Source organism: Littorina saxatilis, linkage group LG10 (assembly GCF_037325665.1).
Source record: "Littorina saxatilis isolate snail1 linkage group LG10, US_GU_Lsax_2.0, whole genome shotgun sequence".
NCBI lineage: Eukaryota > Metazoa > Mollusca > Gastropoda > Littorinimorpha > Littorinidae > Littorina > Littorina saxatilis.
Genome location: NC_090254.1, coordinates 31,412,856 through 31,437,353, shown reverse-complemented (window position 1 = coordinate 31,437,353; position 24,498 = coordinate 31,412,856). Strand labels below are relative to the sequence as shown.

General features: G+C 46.0%; 1 protein-coding gene across 4 annotated transcripts in view; it reads left to right on the top strand.

Annotated features, from left to right (window-relative positions):
• LOC138978589 (early endosome antigen 1-like) overlaps nt 1-24,498 on the top strand; it is a 106,812-nt gene that overhangs the window by 43,122 nt on the left and 39,192 nt on the right. For 2 of the 4 annotated variants that reach the window (XM_070351338.1, XM_070351337.1), the window contains exons 14-24: nt 90-300; nt 923-1,186; nt 1,581-1,673; nt 3,053-3,154; nt 3,970-4,425; nt 11,256-11,325; nt 19,161-19,306; nt 19,615-19,767; nt 20,471-20,542; nt 22,644-22,781; nt 23,519-23,602. In XM_070351338.1, the coding sequence (XP_070207439.1) occupies nt 90-300; nt 923-1,186; nt 1,581-1,673; nt 3,053-3,154; nt 3,970-4,425; nt 11,256-11,325; nt 19,161-19,306; nt 19,615-19,767; nt 20,471-20,542; nt 22,644-22,781; nt 23,519-23,602 (1,789 nt within the window). The remainder of the gene's footprint in view (nt 1-89; nt 301-922; nt 1,187-1,580; nt 1,674-3,052; nt 3,155-3,969; nt 4,426-11,255; nt 11,326-19,160; nt 19,307-19,614; nt 19,768-20,470; nt 20,543-22,643; nt 22,782-23,518; nt 23,603-24,498) is intronic. The other 2 variants (XM_070351341.1, XM_070351340.1) reach the window with 1 other exon arrangement.

Here is a 24,498-nt window from a genome sequence, read left to right as displayed (position 1 = left end):
ATTTCTTTCTAAATATAGTTTCACTGTTCAAACTTACACGTTGCAAATTTGACCCAGCAATGTCACTATTATTGTTGTTATTTTTCCAGATTCATGAATGAAGTGGATGACCTGAGGGTCAAGCTACAGCACGCCCTGACAGAACTGCAAGCGGCCAAGACGGCCTATGAGGAACAGGTGACGCAGAAATCCTCGCTCACTGACCAGCTGTCTCTCACCGAGTCTCGCCTCCATGAGATGCTGGAGGGGAAGAGCAATCTGGAACAAGAAGTGAAAAACAAGACTGAGCTAGAGATGAAAGTAAGAGCGAAAAACGATTGTGCTTGTGAATTCTTTGTTGACTGAAATTCCAGCATAGATACATGTTCCAACACTAGCACATACAGCGAAAACCATCAAATTTGAACTAATGAAGCAATGCCCAGAATTCCAAAGGAAATGGAAAGAGAAAGACTGACTGAATTTTATTAAGAGAGGGTCACCTTGAAAGGGGGTTTACGGCTGTAACTGAAATCATGCAGCAAATACTTAACTGAACCTGCAATTATATACCCTTCTCTCTATATGTATTTATGTATAAAATATCAGATGTTGTGAAAGAAACAATTGAAAGTCAACATAGACTTTCTTCTGAGATTTGTTAAAATCTCTTAGCAGAGCAAAAGAGAGAGAAAAGAATCCCTTCACAGTTTGCCTATTGGGAGCATCAGACCCTCCTCGGGTGGACTGAAATTTCAAAGCAAAGTCCCATTGTGGGGGACATATATCACAGTGAAATCTAGTCCTGAGAAGGACAATGGTTTTGCTACCCAGACCAGACACGTGTTTTGACACTAATGTGTCTCATCAGTGGTCAGGTGGTATTTATGTATTTATATATTCACTGTTACATTTGTCTGCTTCACTGTGTACGTGTCAACAGGTACGAGAGTTGGAAACCACACTGGACGAGAAGTCCCGCTTGGCAGACAGCTACGATGACGAACGCAAGCAGCGCCTGGAACTGGAGAGCAAAGTCCAGGAACTCAACCAGGAGCAGGAGTATGAACTGTCCACGCTGCGCACCGAGGCTCAGCAAGAAAAACAACAGCGCCTCGACCTTGAGTTCAAAGTTCAGGAGCTGGAGCAGATGCTCGATGACGCCAAGGTCGACGGGGACACGCTTCTGCAGAGCATGAAGGCCAAGGTCTGTAGAATTGGGTCAAGAATTTGGTTTCGCATGGGGATGGGTCAAGGTTAGGTAAAGGACAGAAATGTTTGAGACATGAAAGGGAGTCTGATAGTGGTTGGGGTTATACAGAGTGAATGATCATTTGATTTGAACATTCAATTTTGAAAGTGCATGTAAGCAGTACTGTTTGTAGTAATTATTTTCTTTTTAACATGGTTTGTAAATTGTCATGGTGTATTAGAATCAGATGAGATTGACTCGTTTAGTAGGTGATAAGTCAAAGTTGCATTGTGCAATGCTTTAGAGTGTTTGCACTGTTATAACCTGACCTGTTGAATGCATCTTCTTCACATGACATTCTTCAGCAGTTCAGACACAAGTCTCCATGAGTTTGTGTGTCTGCTTACAGGTGAACTCACTGGAGATCCGTGTGCAGAAGTTGCAGGATGACTTGTTTTCTGCTCAAGATGAGGTGACCGCCTTGCAGGAGAAATATGAACAGGTTAGTGGATGTCGCCAGGAATCAAGGTATTCAGTACACAAACAAGCTGTAATTATAGACATTGTACAAACACAGACCTGTTTACCTTCCGCTTTTGGCGGAAGAAACTTCCGAATTTCAAAGCTTTCTTCCGTTCTTCCGTCTCCGAAACATTTCTTCCGCTGGAAACATCGATAATCTTCTGCATTCCAAACGGTCTAAACCAGTATGCATCATTCCCATACTGGTTTAGGAGCGACAGGGGAGACAACTACTGGGCACTCTTTTGCACTGAAGAACGGGAAAGGAACGCCACGTGGCCACGCAAAATGTCTGCGAGAAAACGTGGCAGCAGTGCTCGCGAGCATGAAACCGAAACGGATGAAGATTCTCCTCAAGAAAAAAACGAAACTATCACGAAAAAGAAGAAGCTGTATTTGCAAAAATATCAGCCAGAGTACCACAAGCTATTTTCGTGTATTGTGCCCTCAAATCAAGGGGAGAAGTACGCCTTCTGCACTCACTGCTGTTCGGACTTCAAAATCATACCCGGCAAATGCAGTAGGCAGCCCAGAGATCCCTAAGTACCTCTCCCAAAGATGGTACTTTTCGGCAAGATTTACAGTTTCAAGCTGTTAGGACAACTTCTTTTGAAAGTGTGATTTTGTAGAGGTTATTTGGGGAAACTGAAAGGTAGCCTCGTCAGGGGACAACTATTCAAACCCATATCCTCATCATTTTGCTTCTCGATTGAGAATAAAAATTTATAGATGACTATTATTCATTTCCCTTGTTGGGGTGTACTTGCATGTACTGGTGGTTGATTATCCAGATATCCTCTCAATGATTGAGGCTTACATGATGCTCAGTGATTATAAATTTCACTGTTCCTTTTACGGGTTTATTCCATAGTTTTATGTGTACTAATGGTACAGGTAGATGTGGAGAGTGATGTAGTTGTTTGTTCAACCCATCTCATTATTTTGTTTCTCCTCAGAAAAGTAATCATTCATGTATGATTTGTAGTGTACCTCACAAGATCTGAGGGTTATGATCACAGTAGCTTTGGATAGTAGAGGCTGAGGCTGAGCGTTCCCACTGAAGGTGAAAGTATTGTAGAGATCGATAGTCAAGACTGTTTTGCCCGTCGGTGATGAGACGATCGTTTATATTGCCCTGGATTGCCCTGCGCAAAACAGATTGTTATGTTTTGTTACAATATTTGACTGCGACAAATTTTCTTCTGCGTCTGTGCTGGATTCTTCTGTTTTTTACTGAGTGATCTTCTGTCAAAGTAAAATGAGGGTAAACAGGTCTGTAAACAACAGGTGTGTGTCTGTTTGGTTAGAACAAGGACATAAAATAGTGGATCTTAGACGTTTAACTTGCTCATGTTTCAGGCGGTGTCTGAAGCAGAGGAGGCCAAGTGTGAGATGCTGGAACAACAGGCCCAGGCAATGGACCAGGCGTCACAAGCTGCTACTGGGGCTGTCAGCATAGAGGTGAGGAGGGCAAGGGGATACAGTGGAACGCCCTTTTAGACCTCTACAAGTTGTAGAGAAAATCAGGTCTGAAAACGGGGGACTTTTGAAATAAAAGTAAATTTACACAGGTTTTGAGCAGACTAACAAGGTGCCACTGCACTTTTAGCATTGGGCTGACAGCTGGGGTAGTTGTTGAAAGAGAGTAGATGGTCTTTTGGTACAGATGTTAAAAGAACAGGAAGAGGCCACGCCCATGGAGCGAGCCTCACAGGTTATCACTGGGGCTGTCGGTGAGGAAGTAAGTAGGTCTAGTCAGATTTTTCAGGAGAATGAATGAAGTTTATGGCAGATAGAAAGAAAGTCACAATGTATCCTGTGTCAGATCAGTTGAGTAGAGGTCAAGACTGGAAGGGTTGGAAAGAAAGTCACAATGTATCCTGTGTCAGATCAGTTCAGTAGAGGTCAAGACTGGAAGGGTTGGAAAGAAAGTCACAATGTATCATGTGTCGGATCAGTTCAGTAGAGGTCAAGACTGGAAGGGTTGGAAAGAAAGTCACAATGTATCATGTGTCGGATCAGTTCAGTAGAGGTCAAGACTGGAAGGGTTGGAAAGAAAGTCACAATGTATCCTGTGTCAGATCAGTTGAGTAGAGGTCAAGACTGGAAGGGTCGTTGGAGGGACACATTGGATGAACCAGCTGTGACTGTCTGTTTCTGTCTGTGGTCTACTTTCTCCAGGAGGTTTGCTTAGCCGAGGTCCATGTCCACTCTTTCACTTTTGCCATCCAATATTAAATGTGCGTTGTTATTCATTCTTGAATCTTGACTTTCAGGAAATGGAGGCCTCAATGGAGTCAGCACAGAAGCAGCTTCAGGATACTCGCAACGACCTTAACCTTGCCAACACCAAGATCACGCATTTAGAAGAACAGCTGACAGCAACACAGTCAGAGCTGAACAAATCTGCCGACGTAATCAAAGCAATCACCGGCCAAAAAGAAATAGACAATGCCAAAATTGAGGAGCTTGAAAACTCGGTGAAATCACTGACGCGTGAACTGTCGGAAAGTGTGAGGTCATTGACAACAACCAGGTCACAGTTGAAAGACAAGCAGAACTTGCTTGATGCGGTCAGGCACGAAATGGAGTCACTCAACCGTGAGATGGAGTACCTCCGAGATACATCGGCCGGTGACTCGGAGGAGAAGTCGCACAACCGTGAAAGGTTAAAGAACTTGGATGTCAAGGTCAGGCATCTGGAGCAGGAGAACGCTGAGATGGCCAGAAAGGTGAGATTGTTTTACTCGGCAAATACAAACACCTAATTTTTTCCGAGCTCTCTCCAGTCCACCCAGCTGGAAATGGGTACCTGACCCTATTTAGGGTCGGGGAGGGTAAAGGCAGTGAGGGAGAGGAGATGGGCACTGCCCTTTTAAAGCTGGCCGGAGATCTCTGACATCTCTTTCCCCCACGATCAAACATGGTTATGGGAATACCTTTACCTTTACCTTTTTAATGTGTCCCTGACTATCAGAATGTGCCTCGATCCAGTTAAGTATACTGTCACGTTTCAATATATCACTTAAGGTGATTATGAACCGGTTAATTACTACTAATTAACTAACCACACCACGATCCACTCTCGCAGTCATACAATTAAATAGAGTCAACAAAAGTATAAGTTTCAGACGCCTGTTTATGTATAAACTCTCCACCTCCCTCGAGCCTTCACTCAAAATATGTTCCTTTTACGTTCTCAACACGTAAAAAAACCAGTGTTCACTGACAAAATGCCAGTAGTATATAGAAAATTATAGTAACACGCTGAACCCGTGTAAATATAGTTAAATGCGAATGTTCTGTTCGAAAAGCTCTAGTTCGTGCAGGTGTCACACACCCCACGTTGTCACTACTCCAAGGTAATCACAGATAAGAAAAGACAACGGTGGTCAACGGGGTGCGTAAGACATGGTGCACTTAGCTTTCTTTCTGTATGCTGGTTAGCCGGTTCGCTGGTTAGCCGGTCCGCTGGTTAGCCGGTTAGCGTAGCTTCCTCAGGTCCCAGCTCCAACGTCTGCAGCTAGCAATGTCCCGCCAAAGGCAGCCGTGCAGCAGGTACAGGCACACGAAACGAAACGAAACGAAACGAACGGAGGCTGCAAACAGAAAGCATCGGTGCACTAAACATGTCAGCTACCCCTCACCCACCACCTTAAAACATGTCATCTTTAAATACCTCATCGAGCACGTGGGCCTGCACAAAACGGACTTTTTACAACAACAAAACAGCCATTTTCCGTCCTTCTCTCCCTATCTGCAAAAACCATATACAGATTAGTATTTTAGCGTCACAGAGAGTAAATTATGCGCTAACCTGGAAAGAACAACAGAGAGTATTTCATTCCACAACACAGACTCATCAACAGCGTTAAATAATGATTTATTACCTCAAAAGCCTATGATTGTACTCTCAATGGAAGCAAAATCCGCTTCCTCCCTGGAACAGCCTCTGTTCGTCAACAGTGACCGAAAACCTCCAGAACCCCTTGTCGAATCCTTATGCGAAAGCCATCGCCGACGAAGGAATGTTGACGACTTGTCCTCAGCAAAATATGTGGCAGTGTGAAGGAAATAACCGGTGGAAGCTCCCCTAGAGTGCCGAATACAATATTCGGTGAAAAACCATCATACTCTAGAAACTGTGTATTAGATCCTTCCCCTTCTGCCGCTGGGTGTCAAGTGCGCCGCCCTTGTGTCTCTCCCAGACAACCTAGCCAATAACACGTGACTGACCTTGTCACAAAACCAGTCCAGCTATACACAATTCTGCCTCCCAAGCAGAAAAAAGACACGAGAAACTTAATCCCTGAAAATCCCGTGCGCGCTGTCAGCGAAAAACCGTCAGCCCTATGACAGCAAAAACCCCCACTGTGAAACTCGTGCGCTACAAAACATCCGTGCTGATTGAGCACTGTCAGCAAACTCTGCTGTAGCCCAATATCACGTACAGGCGCTTTCTATCATAATCGACCAAGAACAGGCACTCCACTGAGTGACACTTTCTTGGTCTCTGTCACCCGATCGTGACACACCTCCCCTCTTCAAGACGAAACCTCGGTTTCGCTCACAGTCATGTTCTCCTCTACAGCCCGAGAGAGAAAGTCAGCTCCAACATTGTTGGCGCCCGGAATGACGCGTACCGTGAATTGGTACGGTTGGAGAATCAACGCCCAGCGCATAAGTCTGGCGTTTGCCAACCTTGCAACCTGAAGATATTGCAGAGGTTGATGGTCTGTTTCCAGACAGAAAGGTCGTCCTCAAGAACGAGCAACCCCTCGTTTCACCCCTGATAACTGCAACCTTCTCTGTCTTCTTGTCTTTGTTCTTCTGGTCTTTGTTCTTCTCCCCGTAGGCTGTCCTCTCTATGTAGGCGCGCAGCAGGTTGGCGTGGTACAGGCGTGCTTTCCCGTGCATCATGATCCTGTAGTCGTTCTGGCCCACTTTCGCTGTCACCTCAAAAGGTCCTTGCCACTGCAGTTGTAGCTTGTTGTGTTTGACAGGTAGAAGTAGCAACACCCGTTCTCCAATCTTGAAGCTGCGCGGCCGTGCCTTGCGGTCGAATCCTCGCGCGTAACGCTGTGCTGCTCTTCCCAGGTTCTCTTGAGCCAGTTTGCAGGTCTCTTCAATCCTGTTCCTGAGTTCTACTATGTAGGTCGCTGTCGTCTGCACCTCCTCGTCAGCTTCTTCGTCCGTCCAAGCCTGACGCAGGATAGCCATGGGACCGCGTACCTGTCTGCCGTACAACAACTCAAATGGGGAAAAGCCCAAGCTCTCCTGAGGAACCTCGCGGTATGCAAAGAGCAATGCTGGGATGTACCTGTCCCACGTGCGTGGTTTCTCCTGAGCTAGTTTCCTCAGCATGGTCTTCAAGGTGCCATTGAACCTTTCCACCAGTCCGTTGCACTGAGCATGGTAAGGAGTGGTGAAGTGCTGCTCCAGTGATAGCAGTCGTGCTGCCTCCGCCATCACTCCTCCCGTGAACTGCGTGCCTCTGTCGGTGAGTACCTCTGATGGAATTCCCAGCCGGGACCACATAGTAACCAGAGCCTCAGCTACTCGCGTGGCTTCAATCGATTTCAGAGGGATCGCCTCTGGGTATCGAGTAGCGTAGTCCACCATGGTCAAAATGTATCTGTTTCCGTCCTCAGACGCAGGCAAGATGGGCCCGATGATGTCCACTGCCACCCGACGAAAGGGTTCGTCGATGAGCGGCATCTTCTCTAAGGGGACCTTCCTCACCCTTCCTTTGGCAACCACCTTCTGGCACTTATCGCAGGACGCACAGAAACGTCGGACATCCGTGCAGATGCCTGGCCAGTAAAAGTGGCGCCAGACACGATCCGTGGTCTTCTTGGTGCCAAGATGACCTCCCAGAATCGAGTCGTGTGCCGTTGCCATGACACCCTCGCGAAACTCGCGAGGCACGACAACCTGTTTGAATGTACCTTCTTGGTTGCTGAACTCACGGTAGAGCAACTTCTTGTCCCTGAGGAACCTTGACCTCCCATGCTTCCCGCTCAGCTTCACCTTCCCCGACTTCGCGTGCTCCCGAGGAGTCTCGAAAGTTATTCTCCTCGTAGGAGATCCCCCTGTAGCCATGGTTAGTTTTAGCAAAGCTTTATTACCAAAGTAAGTCTAACGCAGCTATAGCTAGAACACGCGGTGATGAAAGCGGTGGATACAAAAATCCAGCAACCGGAAAATGCAGAAGAAAAATCCAAACGGTGTAGAACAAAACGCGTAGCCTACTTTATGGCTGCTTTTTGCGGTGAAACAGAGTGTCTCCCACAGCCTTGGTTAGGACAGAAGTCCTCGGACCCTTCCCCCCCAAAATTCCAACAAAGTCAAAATATGGAGAAAAATCCAAGTAAAACAAGACTATAGAAATATAACCTGTTACAGAATGCGAAACAACAATGTAGAGAAAACTGAGTAAAACGAATAACAAATCCGCTAACCCCGCTCAGCTCTCTGCAACGGAAAACTCTGAACGTACAACAACAAAGATTCACAAACAAAGGAAAGGGAAGTAATCACAGTTAGCGCATACAATAGCTTACAAATTACAATTTACATTTCCTGCAAGATGTGAATCGCTTAAGGTGTGGTATATGATCAAAACTATACAAAAAAGGGTAGCACCAAGCAGAAAATAAGTCGAGCACTGACGAGATTATCTGCTCTTAGTTATCCTTAATTGGTGGGTCTTTATCAGTTGGAAATTAACTGAGTAAATCCCGGCTTGGCCCCCATGTGTCACGTTTCAATATATCACTTAAGGTGATTATGAACCGGTTAATTACTACTAATTAACTAACCACACCACGATCCACTCTCGCAGTCATACAATTAAATAGAGTCAACAAAAGTATAAGTTTCAGACGCCTGTTTATGTATAAACTCGCCACCTCCCTCGAGCCTTCACTCAAAATATGTTCCTTTTACGTTCTCAACACGTAAAAAAACCAGTGTTCACTGACAAAATGCCAGTAGTATATAGAAAATTATAGTAACACGCTGAACCCGTGTAAATATAGTTAAATGCGAATGTTCTGTTCGAAAAGCTCTAGTTCGTGCAGGTGTCACACACCCCACGTTGTCACTACTCCAATGAAATCACAGATAAGAAAAGACAACGGTGGTCAACGGGGTGCGTAAGACACGGTGCACTTAGCTTTCTTTCTGTATGCTGGTTAGCCGGTTTGCTGGTTAGCCGGTCTGCTGGTTAGCCGGTTAGCGTAGCTTCCTCAGGTCCCAGCTCCAACGTCTGCAGCTAGCAGTGTCCCGCCAAAGGCAGCCGTGCAGCAGGTACAGGCACACGAACCGAAACGAAACGAAGGCTGCAAACAGAAAGCATCGGTGCACTAAACATGTCAGCTACCCCTCACCCACCACCTTAAAACATGTCATCTTTAAATACCTCATCGAGCACGTGGGCCTGCACAAAACGGACTTTTTACAACAACAAAACAGCCATTTTCCGTCCTTCTCTCCCTATCTGCAAAAACCATATACAGATTAGTATTTTAGCGTCACAGAGAGTAAATTATGCGCTAACCTGGAAAGAACAACAGAGAGTATTTCATTCCACAACACAGACTCATCAACAGCGTTAAATAATGATTTATTACCTCAAAAGCCTATGATTGTACTCTCAATGGAAGCAAAATCCGCTTCCTCCCTGGAACAGCCTCTGTTCGTCAACAGTGACCGAAAACCTCCAGAACCCCTTGTCGAATCCTTATGCGAAAGCCATCGCCGACGAAGGAATGTTGACGACTTGTCCTCAGCAAAATATGTGGCAGTGTGAAGGAAATAACCGGTGGAAGCTCCCCTAGAGTGCCGAATACAATATTCGGTGAAAAACCATCATACTCTAGAAACTGTGTATTAGATCCTTCCCCTTCTGCCGCTGGGTGTCAAGTGCGCCGCCCTTGTGTCTCTCCCAGACAACCTAGCCAATAACACGTGACTGACCTTGTCACAAAACCAGTCCAGCTATACACAATTCTGCCTCCCAAGCAGGAAAAAGACACGAGAAACTTAATCCCTGAAAATCCCGTGCGCGCTGTCAGCGAAAAACCGTCAGCCCTATGACAGCAAAAACCCCCACTGTGAAACTCGTGCGCTACAAAACATCCGTGCTGATTGAGCACTGTCAGCAAACTCTGCTGTAGCCCAATATCACGTACAGGCGCTTTCTATCATAATCGACCAAGAACAGGCACTCCACTGAGTGACACTTTCTTGGTCTCTGTCACCCGATCGTGACATATACTATGGTGTATTAAACAGGGATTGCCCCTCGCAATTTTGTTTCTGGTACTACAGCAGTACCTGCATTGTGTGGACCCTCCTATGTGAGGACACCTCCCTTAAAAGGACACCTCTTGTCCCTTTTTACATTTAGTCAAGTTTTGACTAAATATTTTAACATAGAGGGGGAATCGAGACGAGGGTTGTGGTGTGTGTCTGTGTGTGTCTGTGCGTGTGTGTGTGTAGAGCGATTCAGACTAAACTACTGGACCGATCTTTATGAAATTTTACATGAGAGTTCCTGGGAATGATATCCCTGCACGTTTTTTTTCATTTTTTCGATAAATACCTTTGATGACGTCATATCCGCCTTTTTGTAAAAGTTGAGGCGGCACTGTCACACCCTCATTTTTCAATCAAATTGATTGAAATTTTGGCAAAGCAATCTTCGACGATGGCCGGACTTTGGTATTGCGTTTCAGCTTGGTGGCTTAAAAACTAATTAATGAGTTTGGTCATTAAAATTCAGAAACTTGTAATTAAAATAAATTTTTTTTAAACGATCCAAAAATAATTTCATTTTATTATTTGTCATTTTCTGATTCCAAAAACATATACATATGTTATATTTGGATTACAAACAAGCTCTGAAAATTAAAAATATGAAATTTATGATTAAAATTAATTTTCCGAAATCGATTTAAAAACAATTTTATGTTATTTCTTGTCGGTCCCTGATTCCAAAAACATATAGATATGATATGTTTGGATTAAAAACAAACTCAGTAAGCTAAAAAGAATAGACATACAGAAAAGCGTGTTATCCTGCTCAGCGCGACCACTACTGCACTATTCTGCATGGCTTAATGTCAATTTCACTGCCTTTGCCACGAGTGGTGGACTGACAAAACTACGAGTATGTGGTCTTGGTGAAAAAAGCAGTGCGTTCAGTTTCATTCTGTGAGTTCGACAGCTTGACTAAATGTTGTTATTTCGCCTTACGCGACTTGTTATACTATCTCTAGCAAAGGATACCTGTCATGAAAGGCCACCTGCAATGTAGGGACACTTTTGGCTGGTCCCAAGGGTGTCCTTTCATCGCAGGTACCACAGTATGCAATCAGCGTTTGCTCCCACCTAAACTGGTCATTCAACCACACTGTTATGAATGTTTTATCCTTGTTTGCATCTGGACGATATGTGGTTATGTCTCTGTGCAGGTTGTGTGGATGTATGTCTTTGTGTTATGATCTGGTGCGGAAGTGTCTTGGTAAATTCTACAATAATTAATTGTCTTTTTCAGCTGTCAGACTCGGTGAACCAACGAGAACAGCTGTCAGAGAAGCTGGAGAAGGAGAAATTAAGACACACAGGTAAATAGTCCTTGCTGTCATAATATTCGTTAGGTGTTTATGTCATGTTCATGTTGATACGAAGCAAAGAAACAACAATTAGCGTCAACAGCACGTCAACTGTCATCAACCAATCCAAACAGGACATTACTTTTGATTCCAGCTATACCATTTGACAGTGGTTTTTTTCACCAGTGGTCGGATTTTCTGAAACCATAGGCTGAACAAACAGTCCCAGTTGTGACTGACTCAGACAAAATTCTGTCCCACCCCCTGCTAGGTATAGAGGTTATTTTTCTTTTAGCTCTAGAACCTGAGAAAATATCCATTTTTTTCTGATGTGTGTTTGTGGCTTAAAGTGGTAAACATCAGATATATCACACTTGCCCTGCCAAGAGTCAAGAAAGACAAAAGAAAACATACTCTAACAAGATTTTCAATGAGTAAGAAACAAATGTTCCTGAAATGTTGTACAGCAGTCCCTCTCATGAACGGACACCCTTGGGCCATAGCAAAACTGTCCGTACATTGCAGGTGTCCGGTCACGGGAGGGGTGACCACACCACCCCCTCCCCCATACACTCACACAGAGACACACAAACAACAGGATTGAGTCTATGCTAATCACTTCTTGTGGCTACTAAACAATAACAATAAACTCCTAATACTTCTTTAAACGTTCTGTAAAAATGATTTGTATGAAAAGTGTTGAAAAGAAGAGATAAAATAAATCCTCAAGGCAGTGAACACACTCACCATGCACTGACATACGAAAGCAGCCACACAAACACAGCACAGAGGAGCGTGTGCAGATGCTTTGCAAGAATAAGCTTGAAAACCAGTTTGAATAAATAGCAGCAGATAGAGCTGCATGTCATAATCATGTAATTTATTTTCTTCTTGTCTGGCTTTATTGACTGCATGCCGATCATGTGGCATGGCAGTGACTTTTCACTCTTCAGTCGGAAATACACTGTACATAACACAGCTCCCACTCTCCCTCACTAATGCCTACCCCAAGCCGTGACAACTGATGCTTGGAAATTGTGTGGAAGAGTACACCTCTCTATTTCTCTCCAATGCTCTTCCTGCTGACATGCAGTGACACTGGACACCCCACAGAGTTTAGCCAGCTACCCCTCCACCCCCCTCCCTCTCTCTCACTCCCTCCAGCCATGTACTGTTTTGGGCTGTGGCCAGAGAGGCCAGCTGCACTGTTCACTCAGAGCAAAACCAGTTGACTGTGTCGTAACTTTTGACAAAGCAAGACAACTGAAGGGTTCACATATTAGGCAACCGACTCACTGGTCAAGGCTGAGGGGAAACAAGAGTATCTTGTCAATGAAAGAGGTTACACACAGACACACGATGCTGAGAACTGTGGCCGGTTTTTCACTCTCTTTCGCTCAGGACCTTCATCGACTGTGGTTTCTGTGTGGTTTCTGTTGTTTACGCAACAGACAAGATTAAATTACATATTCTTACTCCGAATCACATAAAAGCATTGACGCAGTCTTACATGCAAAAGGTCTGAAAAGGCTACCCGTCTTAAACAATTTTAAAGGGGAGCAACCCAACACAAAAAGTGTAAACAGGCAAGGTAGTGACCATCTACCCAGGGAGTTACCTCCCATCTAGGGTTATGTGACGTCACTTCCCCCTGTAAACACCACATGCTTCATACGACATTTCAGCCTGCAGCAGAGAGGTCGTCGAATTTTTTTTGGCTCCGTGTGTGGCTGAGTGCTGGTGTTTGTAAGGACACCCACCGGCCGCCTAACCCGTCTTAACGGCTTGCCTTTACGTGTTTGGTGAGCTCTTTCCATTTTGGTCATTATTTTGACAAGAATGTTGTTGTAGTTGCTGACTTTTCGTCCGTTTTTGCGGACTTGTAAAATTTTTTCAGTAACGCATTTTGGGGCTCCACGTTTGCTTGTCAGCTTAGCTGACGGCGAATGTGGCACGGCCTATATTTTGGATAGGTAAACCTTATTTTACCTCTTTACTTGCCTTCTGCTTTGTTAGTTGGTAAGCGCTTCCTTTTTTAGTCATTAGTTTGACAGGAAGGTTGTTGTAGTTGCTAAATTTTCCGTCCGTTTTGGACTTGTTAATTTTCAGTAACTCTTTGTTTGCCGCCTGTTGTCTGCGTCAGCGTGTCTGACGGTGAGATAACATGGCTAGGTGTGTGTCATTGGTCTTTCAGACCATTGGCATTTGTTGTTGTTTCGTACTAAGCATGTATAACCGCTTTGTCCGTTACTTATTCTGCCCCAAATGAATTTGGGGGGCAGTTTAGCACGTCTGTGACGTGTCTTGCTTCTTGCTTTCCCTCTCGGCATCGGAGCGCGGCGCTCTGGTGTCTATACTGTTTTGCTCTCTTTTTCCAGAGTTTCGCAGTTTGGGAGGGAAGAGTGCAGCTTCACACGCCGTCTCCAGCGTTGTACTTCCGCCGGCGGCGGGTGACGGCCACTCTTTGGCTTCCTGTCGGCCACGGCTTCCGGCCGCGGGCCTTCAGCTGCGTCTGCTGCCCCTTTGGGGGGCATGGACGGTAAGTCGAACTGCTCCACTGGCTCTCGTGAAGCCACCGGACGCTCTCTTTTGAGCAACAGTTCTTGGTCGCAGGCTCACTACCTGCAAACTTCCTGCCCGTCAGGATATGCTGCTCGTCTTAGTTCCGATCGTATAGCGAGAGGGCTATGACTGAGCAATGGCGGCTTCCGCTTGCGGGAGTCGCGTTTCCGGGTTTACCCGGAGGCGAAGGTCAATCTGGCACACCCACGAAGGTCCCTGCTGGTGTCGACTGCAAACTTCCTGCTAGTCAGGATATGCTGCTCTTTCTAGGCCTGATCGCACAGCGTGTACGGCCGTGACTGAGCAATGGCGGCTTCCGCTTGCGGTAGTCGCGTTTCCGGGTTTACCCGGAGGCGAAGGTCAATCTGGCACACCCACGAAGGTCCCTGCTGGTGTCGACTGCAAAACTTCCTGCTAGTCAGGATATGCTGCTCTTTCTAGGCCTGATCGCACAGCGTGTACGGCCGTGACTGAGCAAGGGCGGCTTCCGCTTGCGGGAGTCGCGTTTCCGGGTTTTCCCGGAAGCGAAGGTCAATCTGGCACACCCACGAAGGTCCCTGCTGGTGTCGACTGTGGACTGGCCTTCGGGCAACCGGGCTTCCGGCCCCAGTCCTCGCAGCAGACGCTGCCGCTGTATGCGGCTTCGTCCGTTGCTTAATCTTCTGCTCTTTCTAAGCCTGTTTGCATTGCGTGCACGGCTGTGAATAGGCAAGGGCGGCTTCCCTTTTCGGGAGTCGCGCTTCCGGGTTTTCCCGAAAACGAAGGTCCTCCATCCCGTGCACTCACAGAGGTCATGGCTGGGGTTGACCGTTGACTGGCCTTGGGCGTTCTGGCCTCGGCCTTAGTCATCGCAACAGGCGTTTCCGTTTATGCGGCTTCGTCCGTTGCTTTTCCGGCTCAGCCCGGAGTTGCCGTTCCTCCCCCTCCTGCGCCTATACGGAGGTCAGTGAGTGAGGAACAGGATACGTCCTACGGACATCCGGACATTCGTCATTCCGGTTTACCGGGAGCATAGGTCCTCCTTTGCGATTACACTGTGTGTCTCTACTGGAGTTGACCGCGGACTAGCCTACGGGCGTTCGGTCTTCTGTCCTCAGTCCACGCAAAGTTTGCTTCCGCATTGTGCGGTTTTGGTCTGTTGCGTTTCCGGCTTTGTCCGGATGCATTGTTCTCCTTCCTATCACTGTTAGCGAAGTGAGGAACGTCGGCTGGCCTATGGGCATGCAGGCTTTCAGCCTCGGCCGGGACGGTAGTCACTTCACTGGTCGGGTGTTGCGTCTACTGTCTATTCAGTTCTGGTGGCTTCGGAGGTTACCTCCTCTTTGTCTTACCCTCTTATGGGAGGGGTGAGACAGGACGGTTTCCGGTTGAACGGGTTTCCGGTTTTCCGGTTATCCTGTTCAGTAGCTTTCCACTTGCAACTGTGACTTCGGTCAGTGTCAGGTCTCTGGGCTATTCTGTTATACAGCCTTTAGCCAGAGACCAGACACGTTCTGTCGAATCTCTCGGCTTCTCTCGAGGCCTCGATGGAGATTACTTCCAGATTTTTTATGGAGGGACATTGGCTTCCTCTTTGGTTGCATTCAGCGATGTCGGACTTCCGTTCCGCGAAGGAGGAGGAGTTTTTCCTACTTCCGGTTTGATAGTCACCTTCAATGTGGGTACCATCTTCCGCAGGTTTTGGCTGGCCATCTCCTACCGGAAGTGGTATCCACGGGTTCCGGTTCTGCTGCTCGGTTTTCACGGGTCAGTTCCGGAACACGCGCAGCCTCGGCTGTCTTCGGCTACTCAGGCTTCGTCTTTTGTTTCTTCCTGTCATAGGAAGTTCTCTTGGCTGAAGCTGGGTCGGATTTTGCTGGCGTCTTGCTCTTCCGCGTACACCTTAATGGGAACGCAGGAACTTAGAGGAATTTGGACGTCAGTTTTTGGAATTTGCCTCTTTTTCGGAGATGATCGTCAGAGCGCTCTCGCGCTCTTTCCTGGAGTCACTAAACATTTCACGCTTAGTGTGTGTCAGGACTCTGATGGCATCTCCACTCGTTCAGCCTGGCTAAGTCGGGTGTAGGAGGACTTGTTTCTCTCGCATGCTCAGGTCTCTGAGCAGGCTAGGAGGGACATCTGGGCTTTGATCGGAGTAGAGGGATCTGCTTTTTGAACTTCGGTGTTTTTACCAGAAAGCAAAGTAGATCCCGTGGGTTAGAGATCAGCGGATCTCTGACTTCTCTCTACAAGGGTTAAAGCAGAGCTAGCCTCCTCACGGGAAGCAGGCTCGGGCCTCGGGATGTTTTCAGCAGGCGGCCAATGGGCAGTCTCTGTCTGATTCTCGAGAATTAGATCACCTTTGGGCAGGGAGAAGGGCAGCCCTAGGCTAGCCTCTCTCCCCAAGGAAGTGCCCCCGGTCTCACCCCCCCCCCCTCCGCCCTCCACTTTGGTGTTGGCGGGGCGGGTCTTCTCCTTGCAAGTTTTCATTGGATGGTCTCTGTACACAGCCAATAGTTTGTGGGAGTGGTGAGGTCGGGGGACTCCCATTGATCTAATGAGTGCATATTTATTTATGCGTCAGCCGATCCTTTCACGGTGTCTAGGCCCATCAGCTCGAGCACCCGCTGAGGTCTCTTCTGGTCGGTGCTAGCGCTGTCCTTCGGTTTTTTACAGCTTCAGTCCTCAGTTGTGTAACAGCAGTTCAGCCACGGGCTGCTGCAGTGGCACTTCCGGTTTTACCGGAGAGGTTGTTTCTTTCACAGACGCTTCTAGGTACGTCTGAGTTTCGGAACAGCGGCTGACCTTAGGGCATCCAGGGTTTTTTAGCCTCGGCTGGTGCAACAGCCATTCCACCTGTGGGCGGGATGGTTGTTGTTTTCCCTGTTCTTGTGGCTTCGGACTTCGACTTTCTTTCCTTTATTTCATCTTAGGCAGGAGATGAGATAGGACGATTGCCGTTTGAGTGGGGCTCCCGTTTTCGGGCTTCCCCGTTCTTCTCAGTTTGCCACAAGCTGCTGGACTTGGTCCTGGGCGTCTTTCGCAGAGTCTGACTCCGTCTTTCTCTAGCGATCAGACGTGTTCTGGTGTTTCGTCCAAACTTAAGTTGCGCTTGAGTTGGCCTCGGAAGTAACATTCAGATTTTCCTGAGGGGACATTGTCTTTGGCAATGCATGTTGGAGGAGTCATTCTTTGTGGCTTATCTCCTCTCTCAGGTTTTTGGCTACGAAGTTTACTTGGGGTTTTTGAATTTCTTTCATTTACCTTCAAGCAGACTGTTCTGTAACACTCTGGCTTTTAGTCATTTTGTTTTGGGTCACCGGTCACTTCAGCAGCAGTCGTCCGCGACAGCTGCTTCCAGTTTCGGCCGGAAGTAAGAGGTTCACTGGCTAGTGCACAGGCTACTGTCACGTCCGGTTCGAGCTTCGACTTACGTCAGCAGTCGTCCGCGACAGCTGCTTCCAGTTTCGGCCGGAAGTAAGAGGTTCACTGGCTAGTGCACAGGCTACTGTCACGTCCGGTTCGAGCTTCGACTTACGTCAGCAGTCGTCCGCGACAGCTGCTTCCAGCTTCGGCCGGAAGTAAGAGGTTCACCAGCTAGTGCACAGGCTACTGTCACGTCCGGTTCGAGCTTCGACTTACGTCAGCAGTCGTCCGCGACAGCTGCTTCCAGCTTCGGCCGGAAGTAAGAGGTTCACCAGCTAGTGCACAGGCTACTGTCACGCCCGGTTCGAGCTTCGACTTACGTCAGCAGTCGTCCGCGACAGCTGCTTCCAGTTTCGGCCGGAAGTAAGAGGTTCACCGACTTGGGCTTCACGCCATTCCTAAGTTTGATTACTTCGGCGTGATCGTCTTATGGTCGCCGCGAGGTTTGTCCCTCACCTCACTGATCGGACTACCTTATGCATAGATCGTTTTTTCGGTGCATGTGCATTTCCTTCCATCCGAAAGGGGGGGGGGGGGGGGGCAGCTTGTCTTTCCCTCTCTACTCGGCTCGGCTTAATCCAAGGCTGGGTTCTCTTTCTGGGTCGCTTGGTCCAGGAGATTGGAAGAAGTGCTGGGCACACATTTCTGGCTCTCTGATGTTGTCTTTCGAAACTTTTGCCTGAGAGACATCACGACTGTCAATCAGGATGGTTCTCAGGTCCTTTTCTGCTTTTGGCAGTGGGCCAGTTCCTGGCAAGGGTTAGAGTGAGTTAGTTTTTCTTTCTCACTGGGCCCTTTTCCTGACCTTTTGGCAGCAGGCCAGGGTTTTGGCAAGGTTTTTAGAGTGAGTTGGATTTTTCTTTCCCACCGCCTTGTTGAAGCTATCTGCTTTTATGTGATTCGGAGTAAGAATATGTAATTTAATCGAAAATTTTTAAGTAAATTTTCATTTCATTAATATACTTACCCGAATCACATAGTGTATGCCCTCCCGCCAACCCCGCATATGATTTTTAGTCTATTAAGTCGTATGAAGCATGTGGTGTTTACAGGGGGAAGTGACGTCACATAACCCTAGATGGGAGGTAACTCCCTGGGTAGATGGTCACTACCTTGCCTGTTTACACTTTTTGTGTTGGGTTGCTCCCCTTTAAAATTGTTTAAGACGGGTAGCCTTTTCAGACCTTTTGCATGTAAGACTGCGTCAATGCTTTTATGTGATTCGGGTAAGTATATTAATGAAATGAAAATTTACTTAAAAATTTTCGAATAAAGAGCACAGTGCAGTTTCATGTTGGCATCTTCGCATGTACTCCACTCCTGACCAAAACTACCCCCCCCCCCTCCCCCCTCCCCCCTCCCCCCCTCCCCCCTCCCCCCTCCCCCCTCCCCCCTCCCCCCCCCCCTCCCCCTCCCCCCTCCCCCCCCCCCCCTCCCCCCCCCCCCTCCCCCCCCCCTGATGGGTACACGTGCACTCAAGTTATCAGTGACTGTCATCACACCATTGCGGCTGTGATCTTTGTACCAAGAGCCGGACTGCTCTGTTATCGATTTTGTTGTGGTGAAAATTTGACGATGGTCTGTCCGTACATTGGAGGTATGACCTGCTGTTAGGATTGAAAATGAGTGTCCGCGTCCACGTTTTGCAGGTGTCCGTTTAAGGGGGGGCAAATATAGAAGGAAAACACTCCGTGCCGAGCAAATGTGTTCCGTACATGTCAGGTGTCCGCTCACGCCGGGGGCCGTACATTGCAGGGACTGCTGTAACAAGAAACATAACTGATGAGAATTACAATGATTATAAGTACATTGTACCAAACTTACCTGAAACTTTTGAATGATGAGAGTTAGTTAACCTGACAGTGTCAACCCATGTGCAGACTCCCACCACCAGAGTGCAAGGTACGTGGAACAGTTGGAGGCGGACCTGAGCGCGGCCAACAAACACATCCGGTCGTTGCGTGACGAGCTGCAGCAGTACCAGACCTCCGTCTTCAAGCTGGAGGCTGACAACCTGGGACAGACCGTCAGTCAAAGAGGAGGCTTGCTTTTATTTATGTGTTTCTGTATTTATTTATTTATTTACTTTTTTATTTACTTATTTGTTTGTTTGTTTGTTTATTTGTTGTCTATTTAAACAATTTTCATTTACTTATTTATTAATTAATTTATGGATGTATATATGTATGTATGTATGTATGTATGTATGTATGTATGTATGTATGTATGTATGTATGTATGTATGTATGTATGTATGTATGTATTGTTGAAGAGAATTGCATCATAGCCATTCTAGTCATAGCATCAAATATATGTGGGCACTGCGATGTGCAGGCCAAGTACGAATCCATGGTGTCACGTCTGGAGGCGGAACTGAAAGAGCTGAAGCAGCAACATCGTCGGGAGGCCGACAACATGGGAGAGAAAGTCGTCAATGCCACTGCTGAGTGTCGCGACACCAAAACAGACCTCAGAGAAAAAGAACAGGTATGTTTCACTTTCAGTCGCTTATACACAAATTTAAAAACTTTTTTTTTTCTGTCCTCAGCTGAAATCTAATTTAAAGAAACGATAAACTTAGACTTTTACTCTGCAAAGTTCAGCTGTAGTAGGCTTTTAAATTCAGAGCACAGTGGTCTGTTTGGAAATGGAGTATAAATCTTACCAAATGAGAACATCTGAGCTTAAAATGAGCTGTTTTAGACAGAGATGAAGGAGTTTTTTTGCTTCCGCAAAGCTAGGCAGTTCTACACCTTTGAATTCTGGTTACAGGTAGGATTAACATTGCGTTGTCGCAAGTGAGGCAATACATGCTTGTGAGCCTAGTAGGTTGGTTTGAAATGTCAGGTAGGGCAAATGTGGAGGACTGAGGGAGCAGGTACATGTAGATAACTGTGTTTTTGAACAGAAAAAAACATTAGTACTCTGACATATTTTCTTTTCTCATCCCAGTCCTGTGCAAGTAGATTATTGAATGGCTCAGATCTGTGATGTATGTGCATTCTTACTCTCTTTGAAAAAAAAGAAGATTGTTTTTCCCAGCATTTGAAGAGAATGGTATTCATAGTCAAAAACCTTGAAGTAGCAGAACAGTCACAATACAATCATTTTTAGCAACGTTTTGCAGATAAGGTTGACACAGCTGAATTACATCAAGTGAATTGTGCATCTTCTTTTTCTTTGAAAAAAGTTACACCTCCAGTTCCGATCCTCATATGACACAAGCCTGTTTAATGATTTTGTGGACTCAAGACTTTTCGATGTGAGTATCACTGCTCTGGGAGTACTGATACAACAGTAGAGAGAAGCTTTTCCATAGTTCTGTATTTTAGATGGTTCTTTGCCTCACTCTCATCGAGTAACATCATATGTTCAAAGTCACTGAGAATGCATTATTTAGCTTCAAGTAAAGTTTTGCTTTATGCATGTAGATGTGTGAGACCTTTAATTCATTTTGTAGAGTGTTCGATCACATTGTCGGTAGAGCTTCCGTCCATGACAGGTTGCCTGAAAGTTGTCAGCTTACAAACATTAGACATACTTTTTCCCAAGATAATTTCTCTGAAGTTTCAAAATCAAGAAGCCTGTGTTGATAACGGAAAAGAACAAACAACCGAGCGAACACACCATGAATTAGGTGGATAGGGATAAGTCAGCGGCGTTCATAAAGTTGAAATAACTTTAAGAAGGAATGAATTGTCATAATTAAATAATTTAGAATAATTTTAATAAAGAATAGCTTGTTCTAATTGAAATAATAAATATTCAGTCAACTTCAAATTCGTTCTTTTGTGTACTTTTGGTTTGCTTTTTAGAACCATGATCTGAGCCGCTCACTTGTAATGAGTTGTTTTATGCATAATTCACTGTCAGTCATTGCAAAACGGCGCTCATCCTGTGTTTTGTGTTTCATGTTTGGAATGAAAATACTTTTACTGCGCAGTGAACAATTTTCAGGAAAGGGATTGAGATCTACTTATGTACTAATATTTTTGTTCTCCATATATGGCAGGAAGTTAGTAGATTTGCATGAAAGTGTAATATAGCAAACACTTCTTTGTTTCTGCATGTCATTCAAGGATATACTGTTAACTGCTTTATTCTGTTATTTTGTTTATTATTACATGGTGAAAAAATATTAAACAGGCTGGGGATATCTGCTAGGATCCACGAATTTCAGAGGAAACCGTATTGCTTTTCAGAGGAAGACAAATAATCTCCAAGGGAAAAAAATCCAATCGATTTTCTGAATCTGGCCCGATCCATGTTTTTTGTTAAGCCTAGATGAAAAGATGACTTTATAAAGACTTCGTTGACAAGTCCTGATCAATGTGCTATTGTATACTGTTCACAAATACTGTCATAACATTTCCTGCTGGTAGAGGCCTGATACCCTCCAGAACTGCATGAATGCCCAAAATCAATTTCTGCTGGGGGGCTTTGCCCCCTGCGAGTCGCAGGTAGCGTTGCCCCTTCACCCCACCAGGCCCTTGGCAGCCCCAGATCCCCGGCCTATTTCATAGTTTTTTCAAGACAGGAGTTCCCCAGCCTGATTACACTGTCTGAAGGATTTTCTTTTTTTTTCTGATGCTTAGAAATTAAGTAATGAAGAAAATTAATGAAGGCAGCTGGTTTGAAGTTGACATAATCTTCTGGTTTTGAATACTATTTATAGAAGTGTGTGTGTGTGTGTGGGGGGGGGTTGGTTCATGCATACGCAAAGAAATATAACACTCCCTCTGTAGTGATATGCATGTTTCTGCTACTATGACCTTGGCAATTATTTAGTTTCCCCCAAGACTTGGTCTCATAGTTGAAAACTTCTCATTGACTGGGGTCAGAAGGTCAGTGTCTGTAAACTTAAGGGCAGTCTCACCAGAAAATATTGGTCATTGACCGGAGTTCACAAGGTCAACCAGCAGTGGCTTTAATATCACCGCACAGCTGGGAGCAAAATTATTTCCTCTCTGTAGAAGCACCTATTTTGTGAATTTTTCTCATTTTAACCTATAAAATTGAGGTTGCCCCTTTTACTATGAAGCACTTTACATTCCCGAAAATATGATGTGTCCTTTCTGGGGAGATGTTCTCTCATTGGCGGGGCCTCACATTGCAGGTGACCACTGAATAGAATATTTATTAAGTACAGGGGATCCCCCCCCCCCCCTTCTTCTAAGACATGACAGAAGGTATAAGTTGTAAGCGTTACAAAGGTAAGGTAAATTGAGGTAAATTTACAGAGTTAGGGGTGTTGAAAGGGGGGGAGGGGGGGCTGTTACACTGTAATTTTAGTCAAGTGGGGACAAGAAACGTTTGTGGTTATCTCTTTAATTTGATTTTCATGGCTGTGTGTATGTCCCCAGGCAATCTCTGAGCTGAGGCGAGAAGTGTCGAGAGCCCAGACCAGCATGGAGCGTCTCCAGGCTCAGCTGGCGTCAGAGTCCAAGACACGCAGTGATGTGGAAAGCAGGAACACCATTCTGGAACATGAGATGACCAAGGTCAGTGAGGAGGCATGCAACAGGTGTCAAAGGAATATGTGTGGCCACTGTGTGGAAATTTATTGTGATGTGTCCACTGTATGTCTGTGTCTATGTGTATGTGTGGTTGTCTCTGCTGTGTGTGTGTGTGTGTGTGCGTGCGTGTGTGAGTGTGTGTGTGTGTGTGTGTGTGGTGTGTGTGTGTGTGTGTGTGGTGTGTGTGTGTGTGTGTGTGTGTGTGTGTGTGTGTGTGTGTGTGTGTGTGTGTGTGTGTGTGTGTGTGTGATAGAGATCAGAGAGAAAAGCAGACAGAGAGATAGGGCGAAAGGCAGACAGAGATAGAGAGAGACCATACACTTGCATTCATCAACTTTCTGTGCTTGGGTGGTCTGGGGCACTGGCTTTGTGATCCTCGAGTCACAGGTTCTAATCAAGGCTGGGATAAACATAGGTCAAATTCATATGACTCTGAGAAGCTATTCTTGTCCCGCCACTGTGGCATGTAAAAAAAAACTTGGTCATTTTGCCAGAAGTGAAAGTGGCTGATTGATGTGTATGCATGTGTGTGTGTGTGTGTGTGTGTGTGTGTGTGTGTGTGTGTGTGTGTGTGTGTGTGTGTGTGTGTGTAAGTGAGAGAGTAAGAGTGGAGACAAGAAATGATTGAGCACTAGACAAACAGAGAGCAGACAAACTCTTTGGTCCGCAGTTATTTAACAGATTTGTTTTATCAAATACAAAAAACTTTGCTTTTTTTACAGGTGTGGAGCCAGGTGAGAATGCTGATGGAACGCAACACCAACCTGGAGAGTGCCAAGAAGCTGGCTGAGGAGGAACTAGACAGGGTATGTCTCTCCCCCTTTGTGCTTCAACTTTATATTTCACATCCCTTGTTCTTGTAATGCCAGAAACAGTCAGGAACACTCTCTAGATCTGCAATTTTCTATTGAAAGTGACCGTCTTTTCAAAAACGAAAATGTGGGCCCGAGAAAACGCAGAAAGTATTCTAGATGCAGTTTTTGCGAGTCCACTTCCACACCCACCTCTGTGTGTTCTAAATGCCTGGAGGGTCATCAAATTGCCTTGAAAATGGCTAAATTTTGTTTCCGGACAGGGGCCTTGGCATCCACCCCACCCCCACCCCCCCCCCCCCCCAACCACCACCACCACCACTATGGCCTAGGTGGTCCCTTATACACCCCAGCCAGTTTTCAGAGATTTATTTACACTCACCATGAATGTTGTGGTGTATAGGTTGCCCACTGTCTGTTTGTTTGTTTGTATTCATGGAGATCTCTGGTGTTGAGCTCATTTACTGACCTGAAAGTTGGTGTGTAGCTTAGAAGTGTCGTAGCATGAAATTAGGTTCCTACCTGTTATGGACGACGGGGTACGCCGACGACACGTACAAGTATCTACTGTTACGCGTGAGTTATCACGAATCCAAACTAAGTATGATAACTTTACCATTTTTATGTGGGTTATGTTCACTGAATACCATCGCTGATAGTTTCACAGCCCTTTTTTTCAGTGTCTTTCAGAGACAGTTAGAGGGATCGGAGAACAGGGGGTGTCCTGACCATGAACATTTCAGAGCTTGTTTTCCTCAGCCCTTTTTCAGCCTGCAGAAAAAAACATCTTCACTCCGTCTCCCATACCTTTTTGCCTCGGCTCAGATAATATACTGAAAATCGTGAGGATTCCTGTTATCATTACAGTGACTGATTGTTTGTGCAGAAAA